This window comes from Trachinotus anak, unplaced genomic scaffold (assembly GCF_046630095.1).
Source record: "Trachinotus anak isolate AG129_WGS33_773 ecotype Australia unplaced genomic scaffold, CSIRO_AGI_Tana_v1 ptg000028l, whole genome shotgun sequence".
In the NCBI taxonomy this organism is placed as follows: Eukaryota; Metazoa; Chordata; class Actinopteri; order Carangiformes; family Carangidae; genus Trachinotus; species Trachinotus anak.
Window position 1 is genome coordinate 6,599,132 of NW_027273879.1, and position 22,724 is coordinate 6,621,855.

Sequence of the window (22,724 nt, forward strand, 5' to 3'; positions counted from 1 at the left end):
GGCATTTGCCTTTCAAGCCTATCTCCGGGCAGAAATTATGTTCAGAGTTGACACAAAGTGGAAATATACTTTAACACATCCAGTCTGACCCCTGCGGTAGCTAGTGGTCATCTCTTGTCCTGACTCTAGGTGGCGGCAAAGCGCCGTTGTGCTGGATGATATCCGCCTCATCTCAAAAAGAAGAAGAAGAAGAAGAACAGTTTCCGGTGACAGTCAACATGGCGTTCAGTTTTGGCGGCGCCACGGGTAACACAGCGGCAAGTATGGGTGTTTTTGTTCAATTTCAGAATATTTTAATGAAGCTGGAAATATGTCGCATATTTGGTGTAAAGGCAGTGTTATTTCGGTTTGCACACATTAAGGATAATTGTAAATAGTCGGCTGATAGCTCACAGGAAGCTGCCGTAGCATGAAAGCATGACATCTACCGGCTAATGATATCCTCAATGAGAAATACTCGCAGTAAAGTAAAGTCATGCCGCAAACTTTTGAGCCAGAAATGATGTGACTCCTTTTTTAAGTAGGCTAGATAACTGCCATTACTGTATGTGTACTGTCAGTATGTGCTGCTTTGGCTAGCTGTTGAGGCTAATGACCGGTCCGCACCAGCTGGTGTTTATCAATGTGAGCTAACGGTTGTTTCCGATAAAAAAATTTTAAAAAATGTTTTAGCTGCACTGTCCCAACACCCACAGCTGTCTCTGTGTTCTTGTGAAGGTGCCCCCGGGTTTTCTTTCGGTTCGTTTGGTGCCAAGACCACAGCGTCTACATCTTTTGGCTTTGCCCCCGCAGCCACCACCACCACTGCCTCATCCGGATTCGGCAGTAAGTCCAGGGCCCCGATCCTCACTGACAAGGGCCCCGATCCTCACTGACAAGGGCCCCTCTGCTCACTCATGACCCGTAGTACTCTCAGCTGCTCAGCTCTGGTGTTGACAAGTGGTCACTGGAGAGATGCGCTTGTTCAGCCCGTTTGGGACTGTCTAATCTACTGCGTCTTAATACTGGTCAACATCTGGCCAGCTATCCCTCTACCTATATGGAACCCCCAGGGGAATTGACCAGATGTGTATCTGCCTTATCGACGAGTTTTAAAGGATGGGTTCATTCATTTTTCAAGTCTGTCCTTAACCAGTGCTATATTTTATGAACACTAAAACTGGTTTTGCCTGCTTTAATCATTCCTCCTGGTCCCACTGGCATTTTAAATGTGCTATCAATGTATGTGAGAGCAGATAAATCCACAGTCTTGCTCTGTGCAAAGTGCATTCAGAAATTTATTTGAGGCTAACATGAGTCTTCAGCTTTAGTCTTTTGAGACTAAAATTTGCTTCTTGAGTGCATAGAAACAAAAACTGATTATTTTTTTGTTAGATAATACTGTACCTTTAAAGATATTCACTTGATTTGTTTATTATGGCCAACTGAAACCTCATGTTGGCTTCAGATACTTTTATCAATACATTTTTGCACAGAACAAGGCCCTTTTTTCCACCTATCAGTTACATTGAAAGCAGACTCTGAAGAGGGGCTGCTTTCTGTATTAGATACTTCTGTTTTGTTGTACTCCCCAATGCAAAGTCATGCATTTAAATTATGTTGACTATTTTTTGGTATACTTGTTGCTCTACACAAATCTAATTGTGTGCCAGATCAACTGACAGTCTACTTTGTTTCTACTTTTCTCTGTAGCTCTTACAGCCTCTGGTTTTGGGGCACCCACCACCACTGCTGCTGCATCAGCCACAGGATTTGGTTTTGGCTCCACCAACACTGGTAAGATACAAAGCATGTTGTTTTTGTATCATTTTTAAGGCACTTGAGGACTGTTTCTTTTTATAATTAATGCGTCCATACTAAGACTGATTTCCTGTCATTTAACTCCTCCATGTCATTCTCTCCTTCTTGCCACCTGCCTTCACTGGCTGCAGGATTTGGGGGGCTGGGAGCTGGAAACACCACGGCTGGTGGGTTTAGTTTTGGGGGGTTTGGTTTAAATGCCAACCCAGCAGCAGTCAGCTTTAATGTGGGGTGCTTTGGTACAGCAACCACCACTGGCACTGTTTTCAATTTTGGTAATAGCCTGGCTAGCACAGGTAGATGACCTTTGTGATTGATTACTCAGTACAGTCTGTGTCTGTAAACACACATTTTCATCCATTTTCACATCTATGTGGTGCAATGCTTTTTCATCCCACCCAGTGATTTATCTTATAACACGTGATGCGTTGTTGTTTCCATTTGCATGAGGAGACAAAATGTTAAATTATGCACTCATTCATTTGATTCCTGTTGAAAGTCAGTACATTTTCACCTTACATGTAAACAAAAGAACCAATTCTAGATGGAAAGAAAATTAAATTTTCCTTACTATTAATCTTAGGCTTAGTCATGATTTTTCGCTTCTACTATATGTCAATTAGTACCCAGCGATTTCATCCTTTCATTCTCTCACCTTTTTTTTTGTCCCATCTTCTGTCAATGATGTGAACATCATTTGCTTTTTTTTCAGGCGCATTTGGTGGCTTTGGGACGACCACAACAACTGCTGCTGGAACAGGGTCCACTTTTAGCTTTGCTGCTCCAACCAACACCACAGGTCAGTAGTAGTTTCAGTTTCTGTTCAGTTTTAACAAAAAAAAAAAGACCTTTCCCATCTTTTTGTTATTTTTAATGTTTGTGTGCAAGACAGAAAATATGCATATACACATCACTTTGTTTTTAAAAAAACAGAATTCGGCCATTTTGCTCCACTCAGACAAAGCGTTGCCACATCTGTCAGTCTTTCTAGACTGTCCTCCTAAAACTGCTGTTGCTACAGCCTCACACTCAGCTTTGTGTTTAAATGCTGACACTGACAGTAGCTTCCACAAGATGTCTCGCTCACTCTACCACAACATGAATCTGTCCTTCCATTCCTGCAGTGATCCTTTTGTAAAGCTGGCAGCATATTTCTGTGTATTCAGTAGCATTATTGTAGATAATATTTTCTCACTCTTCTATGTTAGGAGGCCTGTTTGGTAACACACAGAACAAAGGGTTTGGGTTCTCTTCTGCGCTTGGCGCTGGGACCGCTGCTGGGACAGCAGGATTTGGGGCTGGATTAGGAACAACTGGCCTGGGTGGGTTTGGAGGCTTTAATATCCAGTCAACTCAGCAGCAGCAAGGTAAGACTCCAAAGTTCCAAATAACAGTTTTATTGTTTCTGTGGGAAGATTAGAAAATCGTGACTTGTAGAGGGTTGTAGGACCATCAAAAATCACATTTAAAAGCACGTTTACTGTAGTTGCAGAAATGTTCATCAGTCTGTCCAGGTTGATTTTGCCTGAAAAGTCTGTTTTAAACACAGGAAACAATTCATTTCACACCATGTTTGTAATTTTCCCATTTCAAAATCAAGTTAAGGTTCATAAATATCACTTTTTTTTTTCAAGTGTTAGCTGTATTTTTGCAGCATTTTTGCACAAATTCAGAAATACAGCAAGCTCCACCAGCATCCTCCACAACAACCTTACCAACTGTGCTGTACACCTCTCACTGCTGCAGAGGGCGATAACAAGCAGAAAGCAACAGATTTGAGCTTAAACTTAATCAGCAATCTAACAGGCTGAAATATAAGACTGGAGTTACAGAGAGAATAAAGTTGGGGAAAAGGATTGACGACCTTCCACAAATTGTAAAAATAACAATGATTTAAATGAGTAGATTTGCCCTATAACATTAACATTTAAGTTGTCTCAGAAAAAGTAATTTTACCTCTCCCTCCCCATACCAGGAGGCTTGTTCAGCCAGCAGGCCCAGCAGCAGGGTCAGGCTCAGCCCACCCAGCTTTACCAGCAGGTCACTGCTCTGTCAGCTCCCACCTTGTTGGGTGATGAGCGCGACTCCATCTTAGCTAAATGGAACCAGCTGCAGGCTTACTGGGGCACAGGGAAGGGCTACTACAGCAACAACAACCCACCTGTGGACTTTACACAGGAGAACCCATTCTGCAGGTTCAAGGTAAAAAGGCAAAGTTTATTAGAGAGGTTTGAAGTGTTTTTTTGGTTCATTTGATGTTGTAAATATATAAAATCCAATGAATATTATATATCAAATAATATATTTGCGTCTTGTGTTTTCTAGGCAGTGGGCTATAGCTGCGTCCCAGTGACTAAGGATGAGGATGGCTTAGTGGTCTTGGTTTTCAATAAAAAGGAAGCTGATGTGAGAGCGCAGCAGCAGCAGCTGGTGGAGTCTCTCCATAAGGTCCTGGGAAGCAACCAAACAATCACTGTCAATGTAGATGGCGTCAAAGCCCTGCCTAGTGACCAGTAAGTGTCATACAATACCACTACTATATACACAGTTTACTACTTCCTAATGTAGATAACAGACAAATTCATCATGAACAAACAAGGGGTCTTCTTCATGTGTCTCCTGTCTCTCAGGACGGAGGTGATCATTTACGTGGTGGAGCGTTCTGCTAATGGCACCTGCAAGCGGATTCCTGCCACCACGCTCTTCAGTTACCTGGAGCAGGCAAACATCAAGGTCCAGCTCACACAGATTGGAGTGGCCATGTCTGTCACTCGCACGGAGCTGTCTCCAGCACAGCTCAAGCAGCTGCTGCAAAATGCTCCCGCAGGTACATGTGTGTCTTCATGTTTGTGTCATCTTCATTCTGAATTCAACAGATTGTTGGTCTGTGATTTAACAATCTTCAGCTGTAACTGAGATGATGTCTCCCCTTACTAGGAGTGGACCCTATCATTTGGGAGCAGGCCAAGGTAGACAACCCTGACCCAGAGAAGTAAGTTTGTTAAGATCATATGACAACATGACACTTTAACAAAAGAACAAATATGACCCTGCGTGTCTCCTGGCCAATGGACATTACACCACAAATTTTCCTGGCTCTGGTTGCAACTGCTTGTTGTCATTAGTGTCTTTTAATGTTTTTCTTCAGGTTAATCCCAGTGCCTATGGTGGGTTTCAAGGAGCTCCTTTGCAGGCTGCAGATACAGGAGCAGATGACCAAACAGCATCAGACCAGAGTGGATGTAAGTGAAAACACTGCTGCTCTTGTTTCTAGTCTCTAAAAAAAAAAAAAATCTTTTGACATGGGCGCAGTGCCTCCTGATTAGCAACAAAGGAATTTTGAGGCAGATTTAGTGGTGTCAAGGACAGAGTACACAGATGTCCACTTCATGCAGCTGCAAGTGGCAGAATTCAGAGATATTTGAAAAGTAATTCTGTCTTATATAACAGAAAGCCAATATATTAGGACAATATAAGTACAATAAATGAGGTGGGGGGGGGAAAATCCCCTTCAGTTACAGTCACATAATTATTTTTTCTCTGGTAAGCTCAGTTTGGATGTGAGGATATTTACCACAGCAGATAGCTAATATTACCCGAAAATGCAACTTCAAGTTTATTTGAAATTATGCTGTATATCTGTTCTGTCTTAGTACGTTGTTTAGCAAAATGAAAAAAAACAAAAACAAAACATAAAATATTTCTAAGGTAGGGCCTCAGAGCAGGGGTTGTTTACAGCTTCATGGGGCTAAAATAAAACTTGAAATCTGTGAGAAATGCTAAACATGGGAACAATTTTCCTCCTCTGTTTTCACTCTCACACATATTTGGCCCTGCAGATAATCTCCAATGACATCAGTGAACTGCAGAAGAACCAGGCGACCACAGTGGCAAAGATTGCCCAGTACAAGAGGAAACTGATGGATCTCTCTCACAGAGTGCTGCAGGTAGCAGCCTCGTTTCTCTAACTGCTTTTTGTGAAAATGTGTTATTGTTTTCTAGCTCTCCTTTTCCAAGAATAGTGAAATGACAACCATCTGAATATTTCATGGAGTTTGAATGAATGCCCTAACACCCACTGTAGTTTTCCATGCTTTATCTTTCCTGCTTCAGTAATTCTTTTATATTTATCACTCCTCCTCGTCCTCCTCCTCCTCTTTCTCCTGGCAGGTGCTGATTAAACAGGAGATTCAGAGGAAAAGTGGTTATGCTATCCAAGTGGATGAGGAGCATCTCAGGGTGCAGCTGGACACAATTCAGTCTGAACTCAATGCCCCCACGCAGTTCAAGGCAAGTGTGTCTAAACCGTAGATGTTGCAAGTGCACGCTGCCAAAGTTGCTCATTCCTTCATTCATGTAGCCACATTATTCGACTTAAAATCAGGGTGAAGTGGCTTCAGTGCCTATTTTAAAATTGTATGATATCATTGTTTATAGTATTTGTGTTGTCGAATCTTTCAGGGTCGGTTGAATGAATTAATGTCCCAAATCCGGATGCAGAACCACTTTGGAGCTGTGAGATCAGAAGAGCGCTACAGTGTCGACGCAGACCTTCTCAGAGAAATCAAACAGGTGAGAGTCAGAAAATTTACACAACGCATCTTATTTTCACATCCATCTCCTGTAATTCTTGTCCAGGGCCTTTATTTATTAAGTGTCTCAAGATCGATCAGAGGAACAGTACTCAAAGTGTACTTGAAGTGTACTTGAGCAGGTGACATGCAGTCAAGTTTTTGTTTGCTCTATGAGGTGCTGTGAGCGTGATCAAAGTTCCTGACAGAATAATCACTGTGGCTCAGGTGCGTTTCCCATGTTACATTGTGAGGACGTAGATTCTGAAGAGACGTGTTCTCCTGTGTGTCTCCCACACACTCCATAAAAAGAATTTTGTCAAAACGATGTTTTAATAAGCTCACTGTCATCAAGCATTGCAAAAGCATCTCTCCTGTCACGGGATATCTGCCAAAAGCCATCTCTTAGTGACTCCTAACTTGTTGGCACTTCTCAAACGCTCCTAAAAAATGTGTCATATTGAGAATGTTCGGCCCCTTAGCTCTGGACCCTTCCAGCTCTGAGGCGCTTGATAAATGAAGGCCCAGACCTCTGAGTGCATAATTGAGGACTTCTAGACCAATGTTTTGGCATCTACTGAACCACTGTTTACTTGTCTCTCTCTTTCAGCACTTGAAGCAGCAGCAGGAGGGTTTAAGTCATTTGATCAGTGTCATCAAAGACGACTTGGAGGACATCAAACTTATAGAGCACGGGCTGAGCGACAGTGGACACATGAGAGGAGGCATCCTGAGCTGAGTCTACCAGTACACACATGTGCTCTGACTCTTTTATTGTCACGGTCAATGTCCTGAAAAGAGACACACCTGTCACTCAGAAAACAAAGTCAACATGTCCGTTTTGTCATGGTATTGGTTTCATCTTGAAACAACATTTTTTTAGGTTTGATCACAGGAGGACATCTGAACATATTTGTTAGAAAGATCAATATGGTGTAATTACTCTTTTTATCATCAGTTTGGCAGGTTTATCAGGACTTTTCCCATTATCTATACCAGCAGCACAATGACTGGTTAATCTTTCTGGACTGATATAGACAGCTTAATGGAAAGACTCAACATCATCTAATAATAGCTGGTTTCCCTCATGTCACAGCAGATTATAGATGTGTGACTGGCATGTAAACAAGTCATGGGATTGAGTGTGTCGTGATTGAATACATTGTAAATACATCTTTGTATTTCTTTTTTTATGCTGTTAGAATATAAATAAAATTTCATTTAAATTGAAAACAAGTTTTATACTGCATCTCTTTCCTCATGGACGTACTTTTTTTTTTTTTTTTTTTTTTTTTAAATCTGAGGAGGTTACATACAGGAGCGTTGTTGTGGTCCCTGTGTTTACCTCTTCAGACTTTTCCAACATCTCATCAAAGCAGGGCTTGAGTTGATAGGATTCATGTCCTGGATTCACATCCTGACAAGGATGAAAGACTGATTGGCAGTTGAACTGATTAAGCAGCTTTCAGAAAGATTATATCCCCTCGTGCAGAAGGCTCACCCATATCCCAAGGGCCTGAATTACACAATGGTTTTGAGAGCACAGGTAGAAATAAAGAAGTATGCATGTACTTGCTTACACCTTTGTGGAAGTAGTGACTGATGACTGAAGTCGCTAGTTCTGCAGAATAACATGATGCGTGATTGTTACTTGAAACAACCAAAATGCTTAATGTAGACCACAAAATGAAAAACACTCACAGTAATAGATTAATTGCTAATACCTCTATAATCACACAAATCACAGTAATGGATTGATTAAACCCTGGGAGGATGCAGTGTTCAGAATTACCTACTTTTGCTTTCGGTAATATATTTTATTTCTAATGTTTAGGGCTGCAACTAATAATTATTTTCATTATTAATTCATCTTTTGATTGTTTGAAATTGATTGTTTAGTCCATGAAATGTTAGAAATGAGTGAGTACTCCAGATCTATGAAGTCAACAAATATCATTTTTTCAGTTTTTTTCCCCCGTCAATTGATTATTGATCACCTAATCATTTCAGCACCAATAATGTTTGTGATATTTGTACATTCTGTTGCAGGCTGTAGAATTCTATTTTGACTTTGAATCCTTAATCAAATATCTGTCAAGCTACATGATGTGGGCCCCATATTCATGAGGATATTAACAATTAATTCAGTCTAACTGTGCTGTTGTGTGTCTTTAAAACGCTTCAGCTTTAAAATTGTTGCTTGGTCGGTTTGCACTCCTGTAACATTGTCGGACTCATGATGGACAGCTGGGGGAAAGAAGGGATAAAAATCAATGCAGCAGAACCAGAGATATAATTCTTTTTCATCCCATACATTCTTCTACCTTCTCAAAACCTGGTGCCCACATTACCCAGAGGACAACCTGACTATACACGGTTCTGTGTGGACTACAGAGATTAGATAACTCCACACCCCAAGATTTTTTTCATTTTCAAAACTGGCAGTCTTCAGATGCAGCCTCCGATGGCTCAACTCGCACTGAGTTAAGGCAATTTATCCAGGAAGTGATAAACAACAACAAAATGTTTATGAAACTTTATCACATATGCAGTGTTACTCTGAAGGACCTGTTAGCACACTTTGATGTGTAAGATCGGTGCAGTTCCTTTAATTCCTAACTTGTCTGAGGCAGACATGATAAATAGCTCACTCAGGATCAAAAGGCAAAGACAGCATCACATATGTTTGACATCTTTTTAATACATTATTAACCAGGTGGTCATTAAGTTATACGCAATCTTAAAAATACACCTTACACTTCTTGAATAAACTCGAATGAAAAATTTATATGGTAAAAAAAAAAACAGCCAAAAGTCTAAGAGGTAGAAAAGATCTAGTTTGCACCTGATAAACAACGGTGCTGTCTGTCAGTCCTCCCAGGTCATGTGGACAAGATACTACTGATCGTTCTAATATCCTCAAATGAGTATCCAGACAGGTCTTGGTGTTCTCTATGCAGCAGATCGGCAACTACAGCAGCTTCGGTTCCTGGTCCAGGCTCTCAGGTATGTGCAGAGAGGTCTACCAACCGGAACGCCTCCATGAACTCATTGATATCGATGCTCCCGTCCTTGTTGAAATCAATGCTGTGGGCCAGGTCTGCGATGGCCTCGTCGCTGATCTCTGTCTTCAGGTGAGAGCACAGGAGTTTCCAGGTCTGGTGAAACTCCTCGAAAGAGATCAAACCTGGACAGCAACACAGAGGAAGAAGCCATAGTTTTAATCTGGCCGGTAGAAAGTCTGTGCTGTGTCAAGTGCTGCGTGTTTTGTGGATTCACTTTAACCAAGTCTTAAAGGGCTTTTAATTGAGAAATTGAGCATGTCAACCACTTATACCTCTACAATGTACTTCACATGTGGGGGTGTTATATTCCCAGCCAGTGAAAGAAATAGAGCTCAGTGTATAGGTAGGAAAAGGGAGCAAAAGAATTAGGCTAAGCTGCTTACTGACCAGAGTGATCTGTGTCTATGATTCGGAAGATGGTTTCCAGGTTGGAGTGGTTTTTGTATATAGTCTCTAGGATGCTGGTGTCAGATATCTGTAATGGGAAAAACAAATCCATAATGATTTTGCAAATCTCTGTGTGTCTGAGATTGGGAGGCAGGATGAGAAGCAAACAAAGACAACACACTGATGCTGGTGGGATAGGGCCCACCTCTAGTTTGGGCTCTGTGATGGACAGCTCCCTTATCCACTGCTGGTAGTTCACCATGCCGTACTGGGTGCTGCTGACAAGCTGAGGGCGTAGCACCCTCCAGGGCAGACCCAGCTTCAGTACACTCTCGGTGGCGCTGGCCCAGTGCCTGAGACTGATCATCCCTGAGACACAGACAGGAAGACACGGTGGGGTTCTTGTGATTGAACAGAAATTCACACTCTGATACACTGCAACAAGAAGGGGAAATAGCAATCCTCTGTTGTATGAGTGTTAAAGCTCATTATTGCTGCTCAGCGAACTGTACAGCAGTACCTGTGTTGTTAGGATCAAACTCCTGGAAGGCACTGATGAGACCTGACTTATGTACGAACAGCTGTTCCCTCAGCGCAAGCAGGGCTGATCTCTCCGTCCACCCAACACTGACGAAAAGTAGATCACTTTGTTATCAAAAGCATCGCTCTTCACACAAACCCCAATCACCTCACTGAAAGTGTTCACGTTTCCTTTTTAATTTTTTTCTTTTTACATTATTTACCTTTGTCTCAGGGTGAGCTCTCTGCTCGTCCGGCTGGCCTGATACTGAATGAAGTGTGGGACCAGATCGGGGCCCATTCTGATGTAGGCCCCTCTGTTGCTGCCCACCTCATAGTAGTTAGACGCTGAAAATATAGTCAGCACCTGAATGCAGCAGAAGACAGTTGGTAAATTCTCTAAAACTAAAAGCTGACGGACTGAGCTAAATGAGATGAGTCATGCTCTTCCCTCTCTTACAGTCTTTCTTAACAAGACCAGTCAAAAGCTGCAAGTACTCGCTTCTCCATTCTGCATTCCACCTTAAACTCCACTTTCCCTCCTAAATCTGTGCCTTATGTGGCCCTTTGTGTTCACCCTGCGGTTGTGGCAGAACTCGTAGCCGTCCTGTTTGCACTCATGGGAGCGGATGAGGAGCTGCAGGTTGTGTCTTCCCAGCACCTTCTCGGTGACATCTGGGCCCCAGTAGCAGCCTCCACCTCGCACCTCATTGGGAAGGCAGCCGTTTTGAGGCATGGGGTCACTCCACAGCACATCCACTATCTGGGTGGATGAAGCGGTTATAGTAAAAACAATATAAAAAATATTCAAACGTGTGCCCTCTACTCTGCCAAGAGGTGCTTTTCCATCACTCACCTGTTTCCACTCGCGCTCATCCGTCTCCACTGTCTCTCCAGGCTCCGGGTCCGAGTCCGAGTCAGATTTCTGCAGCTCTCCATAGCACTGGTCAAACCCAGCCAGCCTGCGCCTCCGCTTTAGCTCCTCCTCCACTGACCAGTTGATGTGACTGCTCATGGGCAGGTTGTGCAGCGAGCGGCGGGGTAGGTTGTGGCTTTGAGCCGGTGCCGAGCTGTTGTGAGTCAGAGAACACACTCGACGCCGGCCTTCCGCTGGTCCACCAGACCCCCTGTTATTGTTGTTCATGGTCTGGGTCTTGCTGCCGTTGACTGATGGGTGATGGGTCGGCTTAGGAGGCCTGAGGGCTGACACGTACTGCACACATTCAAAAACACACGCACACTGTATCATTTATGATAATATGTCTAGATTTGGTGCACAAAATTCACTCATGTCATTGATGCTGAAAGCCCCTCTTACTCTGTGTCTGTCCACCCGGGCTAGTGTGTCGAGGTCTGTCGCGTCAGAGATCCCTCCGTGCACAATCAGCACCTTGTGATCGATCACTGTGGCCAGAGGCAGCCAGCTGAAGATCTTCTGGAGAAGCTTTAGGATCTTCTTCCCGTGTAACTGCACACCAAGTCAAGCTTATGATGACTTATATTCAGTTATTATTATAAACTCCATATCTTATTCATGTGGGCAATTCTTACACAGCACAGAGCAAAACACTACATCAGGCTTTGAATACAAAGACAGTAAGATCCATTCATTTGATTTTGGTCTTTTCATAGCATCTGCTGATAATAAGAAAAATACAGAGTAACCTTTAACCCTCAGCTATTTGTGCCAGTTAATTAGCATGTACTGCCCCCATAAAGCCCGTGATGGGAGACAGACATGTATCAAATTGCTGCTGACAGACAAACTTATTATCAAAAAGTGTGAAATGTCACAATTTCACAAACTGAAGAAGTTACAGTCTGAAGGTTACTTTTACACATACAGGTTTGAATGAGATGAAAATAGAAGTGCGTGTGCTTTGTACTTTACTTGACTTGTACTTTATTCTACTCCACTACATTTATTTGACAGCTATAGTTACTAGTAACTTTGCACATTATGATTTTTGGTACAAAACATGTGCTGAGCTTTTAAAATATGATGACTTGCACTTGGTTAAATAATCCAGTAACATCAGTGATGTTACTGGATTATTGAACAGTATATAATTGTTTATATACAGGTATATAAACAATTCATTTGCTGCATCTCAACCAGCTTTGTCTTTAAGATATTTATGCATCAATAATGATAATACAACAAAGTAATGTCAATATAATACTGACAGGAGCAATTTACATGATTGGTTTAATATTTTGAATGAATAACGTATTTACAATGTAGTACTTTTTAATTATAGTATTGCTACTTTTATTTAAATAATGGACAAGAATACTTCAACCACTGAGGATAAGTTTGGCTGAGAGCAACATACTGTAATACTAAAGTTAAAGCAAAATACACAAGACCTACCCTGTATTTTCCCAGAACTTCTTTAGTGAAACCATATCTAGAGAAAACACCAAATGAAGAAGTAGGTTAGTTTACCCATAGCAACAGGGGTTTAAGAATAAGCAAGCAGCATGCATACTGTGAGCCAAGCCTAGTGCACCTCAGGTTCACAATGTGGTCTTCATGGTTCCCTCGGTTCAGATGGACGTCATTGGGATAGACTAGCAGGAACCCGAACAGGATGAGCAGGATCTCCAAGGAGTTTTTACCACGATCCACAAAGTCTCCATTGAAGACGTATGGCTTCTCAGAGGATGGCAAACCATTCTGGACAGATTTAAGTTCAAGCTGTTAATTAACACGGACATCACTCACTGGCAATATGTTGATTTGCATGTTGTGAATACCTTATAGAATATCAGCAGCAGGTCTTCAAGGTGCCCATGTAAGTCACCTGGGGAGGAATAGATAAAGAGTTAACATTTGAGGCAGTTGTCAGTGCGTGCTGGATGTTTCAATGGCAATGAAAAGAGGCTGCTGTTGTGTACCGCATATGGTAATCTCCTTTGTATGGCAGGTGGAGACATGATTGATATTTTGGTGAATTCTTAGACATCTCCAAGTTTCTCCAAGAAGCTGCAGAACATATCGAGCGTGGAGCTGCTACTGGGAAAAAAAAACAACTATGAATAAACTGATGAGTGCTGAAGGTAAAGGCAACCATTAGAAACTTTCTGCTGCCCTGTCTGTTTTTCAAATCTTCCACGAGTGTGCTTTATGTGCTTGCGTGCCTACTTGTTTGTGCCTGAAGGCCTCCACCAGCTTCGACACCCCACAGAAGGTCATGGGGAAGGTCAGATGGGGGCCGTTGTAGCTGTCGGGTACCTCGATGCTCTTGTAGCAGAAGTATCTCTCCCACTCTGTGTCACGACAGATTTCATTCTCACGAAAGATGTGAGATATTAGGTTTCCTGCGTTAAAGCCAGAGAGGGAAAGAAAGGGAAGTGGATCAGTGCGGTAAGAGAGAGCCACTTTACGTTTCCCAGCAGGGAGTGGAGCGGGTGAGCTCAGATTATCTCACTGTCAGTAATCTAATGAAATCTACAAGTCAGTGAATTAAAACTGGAGTTGAGAGTCAATCTCTTACTTTCACTGCTGGCTGGAGTGAAGTGGTCCATCAGGAAGCCGAAGAAATTATACAGCTGCAGGAAGAAAGAGAGAGTATTTGAAAATTGAAAATTAAGAAAACATTCATGTGAAGCTACGGCCATGTGGATGTGAGCATGCTAGATGAACACATTAGCAGGCTACATTATGCCCAAAGACAATGTGAGCACGTTGATGTTTCGCAGATATGATGGATACCATGTTCACATTTGATACTAAAGAGCACTGAGCAGGAGGTACAGCTGATGCTGATGGGAATGTTATTAATTTATTTGGTAAATAAAACCAAAGTATTGACGGTGCTAAGACTGCAACTAGCAATTACTGTCATTATCAATTAACCGATGATTTTCTGAAATAAATCGAATTTTTTGGTTTATAAAATGCATGAAAACAATGAAAAATGCTGATCGAAATATCCTAGAGCACAAGGCGACATGCTCAAACAACCCAAAACTCAAATTACAGTGTAAGACCAAGAAAAGCAGCTAAGAGAACCTGGACTGATCAAAAATAGTTGCTGATTGATACTCTTTTGATGAAGTAATTGATTAATCAGTCAATCACTGCAGCTCTAGATGCCGCTAAAGTAAACACAATTCCTCCCCTGGGGTCCATGAATGTTTGCACCAAATGTCTTGTGAGTCCATCCATGAACCTTCAACCAGCTGGTGGCTTGAGAAGAAAAGTTAGACTTAGCCATCTCAAGTGAAATTACCATCTGTGAGCCGTGAATGTGTGAAATACAACATTTTGAGCCAGTTGTTTTAGTGGATGTTGAGATGAAAAGTCAAGGGTATCAGCAAAGTCATCAAGACTTATTCACTATGGACTTTAAATGACTGTACCAATAGCTGTCAAACATTTTATTCTGAACCACACATGTCAACATAGGTTATGCCAGAGGAGAAATCAGGGGCCCACCAAAGTCATTGTTGTTCATCCTCTGGGGACCATGGATATCTGTACCATATTTCTTGGCAAAGTAGTGGACTTACAGACATTGCCGTCTAGCGTGGCTAAAAAAGCCTGTTGTGTCACTGTGGTCACATTTAAGATCAGTTCATATTCATTCTGTGCAAACTGTGTAACCTCACCTTAATCTGGTCTTGCTCTCCTGCATACTCAATAGATTGGAAGATGTTCCACGTACACCTGCGTCTCATCTCCAGCCGGGCCACATACTGACGGTACCAGCGCTGGATCAACAGAGCTGCTCTGATTGCTGAGAGGGAAAAGAGGAGGGTAAGAGAAAGTACTCTTAACTGCTGAGGTAATCTTCCTCTTTCACCACCAGCACATTAATTCACTATGTCAGATCTAGAGCGAAAGACTCACCAGTGGCAGCTTCACAGGGTGCATAAAAAATAAAAGTTATTTGAGGTAACTGAGACTTTTTTTCACCGACATTTTTGAACACGAGTCATTAAGTGTAAAGACACAATGCAATAAAACAGGTATTTACCTGGAACTGAGATTCTCACTGAAAATGACAAAAAACGACAGACATCAAATTATTGTAGTAATTTGGAACATTTCTGTGAAAAGCTTGACTAGTCACTAAATTATTTGATAAAGGCTGCACCTCTGTCACATTTCTTCAGCTTTTGTTCTGATTTTCCCATGCCACATCCCATGACCCTTTGCTGTTTTCACTGTCAGAGACAAAGATACTTTCATGTGTGAGTCTGAGATATCTGACCTTGTGGTTTGCAACCTGGGAGTAATGCAATAATAGATCTCTCTACACACCTTTTTTTCATTATTTTATCAATTTCACCGCACATTTTGATGTTCGAAAATGTGTTGATTATAAATAATAATTAATCATAAACAACTACAACAACATAAACAAATCTAAATAATTTGGAGAACTATAATTAGAAATATTATACGTATAATTACTGAAAAGAATGCATAGAATAAGTACTCCATTTAATGTCAAAAAACATAAATGTTGCTGAACCAAAATAGAACAATCCATAGCCAAATAAAAACAAAGCACTTGGATGGCCCAAAGTAACCTTACCTGGCCACGCTACGTTCTTTTCATCACCTCCTCTCACTTCTTCAGCAGCTTTAGAGACACCATGTCATTTCTTTTTTTGGCTACAAATTTTGCAGCCACACATTATCTCTTAGACTTTTCCATTTCCCAGGCACAGCAGCACATGTCCCAGTGTCTCTAATGTTGTACCTGGATGTCCCTTCTCTGCAACTACACACTCTCAATAAAAGGCTTGTGAGCAGCAGAGCCGAGTGTCTTGGACAGACCTCGTGATCACTTAAACAAAACAAGATGCAAGTGGATTAGGATTAAACCCTTACTACGGCCAGCATCTCCGCTGAATCAACGGATGAGGGCTCTGATAAAGGGCAGCAACTGTTTCTGAAAGGAGGTTCTGGCCTCGGCTCAAGTTCTTTGTCACCGTTGTGACTAATATGACAGCTGTTACCTTCAATAGACCCTCACTGTCTCTATTAACAGTTAACCCCCCACTGGTTAATCTGACCATACTATTCTCAATAAATGCAGATGTATTTCGAAATTAATATAAAAGTTAAGTAGCAGAGAATATTATTTAATTACAATTACCTGATATTACAGTTTAATTGACTCCTTCTTTCTAAACATAGCAGAAGCTCAGTTTACTGTATCTTAAGCTTCAGATGCTTTAGCAGCAGATGCTGATGGTGGTGTCCTGGTCTGGTTCTGCTTGACCTTGATACTCAGTTTGACCCTACTGATAACATTTTCGACTGTGAGATTTTGAACATTTCACACATCTCAACAGGTGGTGCACATAAATATGTATCCACAATAAACAGTGGGGAAAAAGGCATCCCAAGATAATATTTAGAAAAAAACAGGACAGCTGTTGAATGCAATAAGTGAGAGAATTTAGAGACCTGTGTCCTGCGGAAGGATGCCTGTAATTGTGCTCATTCTGTGCATATAAAGACATTAAGAAAAATAAGATATTGATAGAACAAATATTTGATGAAGACAAGCAATATATGCACTATAAAAGTTATACATGGATAGTTATACATCGTTATACACGTTTCTTTAAATACTGTGTTTGAAAATATACATATAACTAGACGGGCATTCAGGAAACACATCAAATCAAATCGATGCAGTACCTTTTGCATAATCCTGCTGACAACCTGCAATACAGTGTAATCCAATACAACAAACCCACATCTTCATCTTCAGCTTCAAAAGAAATGAACAAATACAAATCTTTCTCTCAGTTTTGAAAGCAAAACGTTTTACCTTTTACAAAGGTAGTATTCTTAGCAGGACAATGGGAATGCACCAATCATACTTATGTCTTGGTGTGCAGACATGCATCACTATGGTAATATTTCCTACAGATGACTCTCTGTTGATGTAGCTTCTCTATCTTGCTACATTTAATCCTGCTACATTTTTAATAATGAAAAGTAACCAGCTTTCAAAAATAGCCCGTAAAACTCCCCTTGTGTTTTTGTGCATTGAAATACATTTCAAGAATGTGATCTCTGTTGTCTGCTTGTGGAACATCTGCATCATGCATCCTCCGCAATCCTTCATCTGTGTATAAAGGCTCTTTGTGAATCCCAGCCAGGAGCAGTGTGACTCCCAGCCGAACAGCAACAAGGAAATGGTGGGAGATGTCTGGTACTCAAGGACTGTGCTCATTCATGCATGGGTTAGGAGGATTAATGCTGTAGTATCCCACAGTGACCTCAGGTGTGTGTGCACGTGTGTGTGCTTATAAACAATATGACTGAAGATACTGTTTATTTTTGTTAGTGTTAGTTAAATGACCAAACTTTTACAACCCAAAGCATCTGTTCCCACTGAAAATGCACATGTAAAAAAAAAAGTAAATTACTGATATATACTTAGATTTAAAGACAAAAACATTCCTAAAAATCTCCTAAAACATCTGGACACTGTAGTATTTAGGAAACATTACTCAAACATGAATACATAGTGTATTTGTTGGGGACTATTTTAAGCAGTGCATGAATACACATTTGGTGCACTAGTGATTATTTCCAGCAGCAGGACAGAGTCTGTGTTCTTCATAATGAAGGAAAAGTGAAATAATGTGGCTTTCTAGCTGTGGTGGACTATAACGAAGTGCATTTGCTCAAGTACTGTACTTAAGTACAGTTTTAAGGTACCTGTACTCAACTTCAGGAAAGCCATATATATAAAATACAAAATAACAAAAAACACTCAAATGCTATTTACACATTGATGCATTGACAATCTACTAATGAATCGGCCACAGGAACCATTTTTGTATTACATATGTTGTAACAGTCATTATTTCTACAAAGAAACTTTTCAAAAAAGATTCTGCATCAGTCGTGGTTTTCATGTCTGGAAGTGCTCCAGCACTGAGAAGTTGAGACCTGACATTAACTGAATGTGATGGAGATCATCATACTGTTGTTGAGACCTGTTAAACAACTTTGGCAAGATCTCATATCACATATTTGTGTTATGATACAAGATAGGTTATAAAGGACACAAAGTGTTTTGGGGTTTTGAAAGACAGCAGCGGATCATTAAAATGAACCCATCTAAGCAAATTTAGAGGAAATATGTCTCCTTGGTCGACTGGGTAACAGCTCACAGACATCTGAAACAAGACAAGGAGCATGTCACGGATTGTGCAACCAAAAAGGCTGGCAACTACTGTTTTGCTTTTAATCAAAATCTTATATTTTATAAGCTTATAAAAGTAGGAGAAAAAAAGTACTCAAGTAAAGTGCAAGTATAAAACTGTACTCAAGTACAGTATTTGAGGGAGCTGAGATGGAAATATTTGGACTATACTTGTCTTTCTTATTTGCTCTCTACCTGCAGAGACTATGCCAAGTGCACTTGTGAATCAATGCATTCGCTGAGAAAGGCAGTTTTAGTTTCTGCAGGTCTGTTTCTCAGATATAAGATGCAAACGTACAGTAATGAACATGATCTTCACTTCAGAATCCTCCTGTCATTTTATATTCACTGCAAAAGAGAGCATTGCAAGTCTTGTATCAGCTTGTACTAAGAAATTTAATTATGGTTTAATATCAGCTGCAGCAAATGGGAATGTTTCACTGACACCCACTATAGGCCTCATTGAGGAGAGGAGAGGAGAGGAGAGGAGAGGTGAGGAGAGGAGAGGAGTGGAGAGGAGAGGAGAGGAGAGGAGAGGAGAGGAGAGGTGAGGAGAGGAGAGGAGAGGAGAGGGCAACTCAGGACTTGAAGTTACCATTCTTTGCATGTCTCTGACCCTCCCTGGCTCCCACAGCTGTCAACTCTTCCAAGTTTTTTTGCTCTGCACATCCAGATATTAGCATCTCTTGCACCCACTATTGCTTTCTTCATTCCAGGTCCCATCCTTGAATGACAACTGTAAGGGAATACTATTGTTATAATGTCTATTAGGGGAAAGACTACTGCCTTTCATGTCAGGCCAAAAATGGGAGCTGTAATAGAAACTGATAACTACCCATATGCAGACAGCTTGTGTTTTATAGTTTTGAGGTCTGCAAGTGAAAACATGTAAAAAAAAAAAAAAAAAAAAGAAAAGAAAAGAAATATGCACAGACTCCTCTGGATTTGCTGATAAAAAAGCAAAGAAAAAAACCTCTCAGCTACCATTTCAGATGCTTCAGATGCTGCTTTTGTAGCCTGTGCCCTCTCTGAATGCTGATAGCGGCCCACTGGAGGGTCAAACATTGTTCAAACCAACACTGCTTTGCTTTAAATTCTTGAGGAGAATTTAAGTTTCCAAACTTACCAAATATGTCAGGGTAGATTTTAGGGAAAGGTGCAAAAAACGATGCACAAGACATCTAGAGTAGTTTTATTTGATTGATCACTGTAGCACACATGTCCTGGTTTTGCTCAGAATAAACATCATAATGCTCTAGATGTATATATGAGAATATATGATAGTGGTGGTAAGTAATAAAGTTTTGGCAACCTTAAAGCTTCAGTACATAAATGGCATCAGAATTGAGAAACTGTATGTTAAAAGGAACTCATTAAAAATCTATAAGTACAAGTATACAAGTTTTATCAGTCAGTTGTTTTCACCAGTGTTGTGACTAACCACCACTAGAAAATGATCAGATATGTACAGTATGTCATAATGTGGTAAGCCTATATACCATACAGTTTTGTTTTGGTTTTTTTTTGTTGTTGTTTGTTTTGTTTTTGTTTTTTGCCTCCTTCCCACCTCTCAATCCTGGCTGTTTGCCCTCCGCTGGATCATCCTCCTCTTACTCTTTCACACAGAACAGGGGAGAAGACAACAATGTTAAGTATCTCAAGGACAAGCTGGGGTACAGGAAGATAAAAACCCAGGTTCCCAGGCCCTGACAAACAATACCTAGAACAGCATCCCTGTCTCATCACTCCTGAATCCTCCACACACCAGACGCACAGAACCAACAGCAGCCTGTTCAGCTAGACCACCCGGCTCATCCACCATGTCCTTTGCATTCATTGTTTTGACGATGCTTCTGGGCTCTTCAGTGGTGATTGCATTTGTCTTGCAGCCATCCAATCACCCAATTTCCCATCACAGGTCAGTATCAATTTGTTTACACAAGCCTTCACTGGCAGATTCTAACACTTTTGTGTGCCTATGCAGTGTTTTGCTTTTGTTAGTAGCGACTTTTAAAACCATCTTTCTTAATATTGTCCAAAAGAATTGTGAAACATCTTTATTAGGTCAAAGAGGTTACTATAGTTTAAATAACCTCACTCCCCCAGACGTGCCTATCAGGTTACATATCATGAGATCTGTGTGGATGCATGTGTGCTGAGGCCTTTTCACAGGGGTAAAAGGTATGAACTAGACTCTGTGTGTGATTTGGTTTTCTAAGAAAATGTGCAAAGATGTAACACACTGCTCAGCAGTGTCATCAATCACCTCTTTTGGCTCAGCCAGTGTCTCTAAACTGCTCCCACACATAATTGAGGATAGTGAGAGAGTGTGTTGTTAAGATTTAGCAACTGTATCTGACACGTATTTGAAAAGATTGCTGTTTTGTTTCTGTTTAATTATTTCTTAACATTATATTTCAATGTGATTCTGTATGTGATGTTCAGGTGCCATGCCGAGTCACTGCAGTCCATCAGGAAGGGTCTCCTCAGAGCTCTCAACTTGCAGGCTGAGCCATGGCTGCCTGCTGGTGGGCTGGACACTGTCAGAGAAAAGTGGCAGAGGACTTTCAGCCCCACTTCTCACAGAGCCAAGCACACGGCAGGTTAGTGGAATACCAAATTCCTAGAAACACCTATAGATCCCTCATTTTGCCAATCTAAGCCTAATCCTTTGTGGCTTTTTGTAAGTGAAGCCCAGCCAAGAGTCTAAATCACTCTTCTTGTATCACTTTTACTGCTTTCTTCTAATTTTAATTCCATCTGCAGCAGTCTCTGTGTCACCTGATGGTGGAAACAGTACAAGTCTGAGGTGCTGCTCAATGGCCTTTGAGATCTCCGTGAAAGGTACGCAACATGTGTGGATGTTTGTGTGCAGTGTATATGTATCCATACAGACATGCAATTATGCATGGAAAATGTCGTAAATATCCTTTTTAATGATTTCTAGATCTGGGCTGGGACTCCTGGGTGATCCATCCTTCCAGTCTCACCATCGTTCAGTGTGCGCTCTGCAACCCTGATGTGAACCCTGTGCAATGTCCATCGTCCCACACCAATGCGCAGGATGCCGACTCTCAGGTATAATTCTCTAGGATGTTTAAATAGTGCCCTGAATGTCTGCAAACCAAATATTTTTTTAATATTGTGTCTATTTACATTTCTGAATTTATAGTAAATTTTAGCACAAAGTTGCATTAAATAGAAATACTTGGTTATTTTCAACCACTCTGAATTTCAGTGGAGCTACATGCTTGCAGGTAGCATGGAGGTGAAAGAGCTGACAATAAATAAGCCTGTTTTCTCCTTCTCACTGCCAACATAAATGCACTTAATGCACATAAATACAAGCCAATGCACTTCCCAGAACTGGTCAACCAGAAAACCAAAACGTTGTGGCAGAACTGTATTATGGAAAACAGAAGTTGGTATAAGTGTATAACTGAAGCATAAGAACTCACTGTGAACTGTGAGGGAGTTTGTGGTTTATTTCTAATTAATTTTTACACAAATATTTCATATCATATGTCCATCCTTATGTTATTGACTGCATAATATTCCATAATAATCTGTTGAAACATGTAAGCAGTCTTATGAAAGGTTTGCATAAAATTACATTAAAAAATAATAATCTGTTGATATATGTAAGCAGTCTTATGAAGGATTTGTGTTTTTGTTATTCTTTTTTTTTATTTTTTCATTTTTTGTCTTTCTTTATTTGTTAAGTAATACCCTGCTTTCTTTTTTGCAGCCAGCGTAAATGTCTATTACTTCATCTTGCCTAAAAATTTTGCTTCTATAAACTGGACTTCGTATTTTAGAAGTAAAAGTAAACTCAGTTCAGTAATTTGTTCAGTCCTGTGGGACAGTTTCTGCAATGGAAGTATCAAACTCCTCCTCTCGTTCTGCAGGTGCCATGTTGTCAGCCCAATTCCCAGGAAACGGTGCCTGTCGTCTATGTGGATGAATCCACCACTGTTGTCATTTCCTCTGTGCAGCTGACCCGCAGCTGTGGCTGTGGACCTGGAGACATCCAGCAGCCAAGCAGAGAGTAAAAGTTTGCTATACCACCCTGAGTATGTGTGACCTGTGAGCCACCTGGCACACAGATCATTATATGCAGGCCTATCTTCTCTCACAAACACTTATGCTGCTTCTGTAGACTATTTCTCTTGGGTTTTAGGTGTTATCTTAGA

The 22,724-nt window shown here is 41.0% G+C and overlaps 3 protein-coding genes across 5 annotated transcripts; 2 read left to right on the forward strand and 1 right to left on the reverse strand.

The window, feature by feature from the left end:
• The first annotated feature begins 157 nt into the window (after nt 1-157).
• Nucleotides 158-7,607, forward strand: nup54 (nucleoporin 54). 2 transcript variants are annotated; one of them, XM_071466393.1, is made up of 15 exons: nt 158-261; nt 718-825; nt 1,693-1,776; nt 1,932-1,967; nt 2,513-2,599; nt 3,009-3,167; nt 3,776-4,002; nt 4,126-4,313; nt 4,431-4,627; nt 4,738-4,792; nt 4,949-5,042; nt 5,640-5,747; nt 5,971-6,090; nt 6,262-6,372; nt 6,982-7,607. In XM_071466393.1, the coding sequence occupies exons 1-15, from the start codon at nt 219-221 to the stop codon at nt 7,108-7,110; spliced, it is 1,746 nt and encodes a 581-aa protein (XP_071322494.1). In that variant the 5' UTR covers nt 158-218; the 3' UTR covers nt 7,111-7,607. The 2 variants fall into 2 exon arrangements, with proteins under 2 accessions (XP_071322494.1, XP_071322495.1); XM_071466394.1 differs by lacking the exon at nt 1,932-1,967.
• A 1,285-nt stretch (nt 7,608-8,892) lies between these two features.
• On the reverse strand, nt 8,893-16,370 carry LOC139611598 (serine/threonine-protein phosphatase with EF-hands 2-like). The gene is made up of 18 exons (XM_071466392.1): nt 15,892-16,370; nt 15,448-15,517; nt 15,328-15,345; nt 14,960-15,087; nt 13,843-13,897; nt 13,491-13,666; nt 13,244-13,358; nt 13,103-13,149; nt 12,856-13,022; nt 12,717-12,753; nt 11,661-11,810; nt 11,199-11,582; nt 10,920-11,105; nt 10,567-10,709; nt 10,344-10,450; nt 10,029-10,192; nt 9,824-9,911; nt 8,893-9,558 (listed from the first exon to the last, which is right to left on the reverse strand). The coding sequence occupies exons 2-18, from the start codon at nt 15,497-15,499 to the stop codon at nt 9,374-9,376; spliced, it is 2,202 nt and encodes a 733-aa protein (XP_071322493.1). The 5' UTR covers nt 15,500-15,517; nt 15,892-16,370; the 3' UTR covers nt 8,893-9,373.
• Nucleotides 16,371-20,233: 3,863 nt separating this feature from the next.
• Nucleotides 20,234-22,724, forward strand: gsdf (gonadal somatic cell derived factor). Of its 2 annotated transcripts, none has more exons than XM_071465456.1 (5): nt 20,234-20,449; nt 20,977-21,134; nt 21,298-21,375; nt 21,479-21,609; nt 22,440-22,724. In XM_071465456.1, the coding sequence occupies exons 1-5, from the start codon at nt 20,352-20,354 to the stop codon at nt 22,581-22,583; spliced, it is 609 nt and encodes a 202-aa protein (XP_071321557.1). In that variant the 5' UTR covers nt 20,234-20,351; the 3' UTR covers nt 22,584-22,724. The 2 variants fall into 2 exon arrangements, with proteins under 2 accessions (XP_071321557.1, XP_071321558.1); XM_071465457.1 differs by having other exon boundaries at nt 21,301-21,375.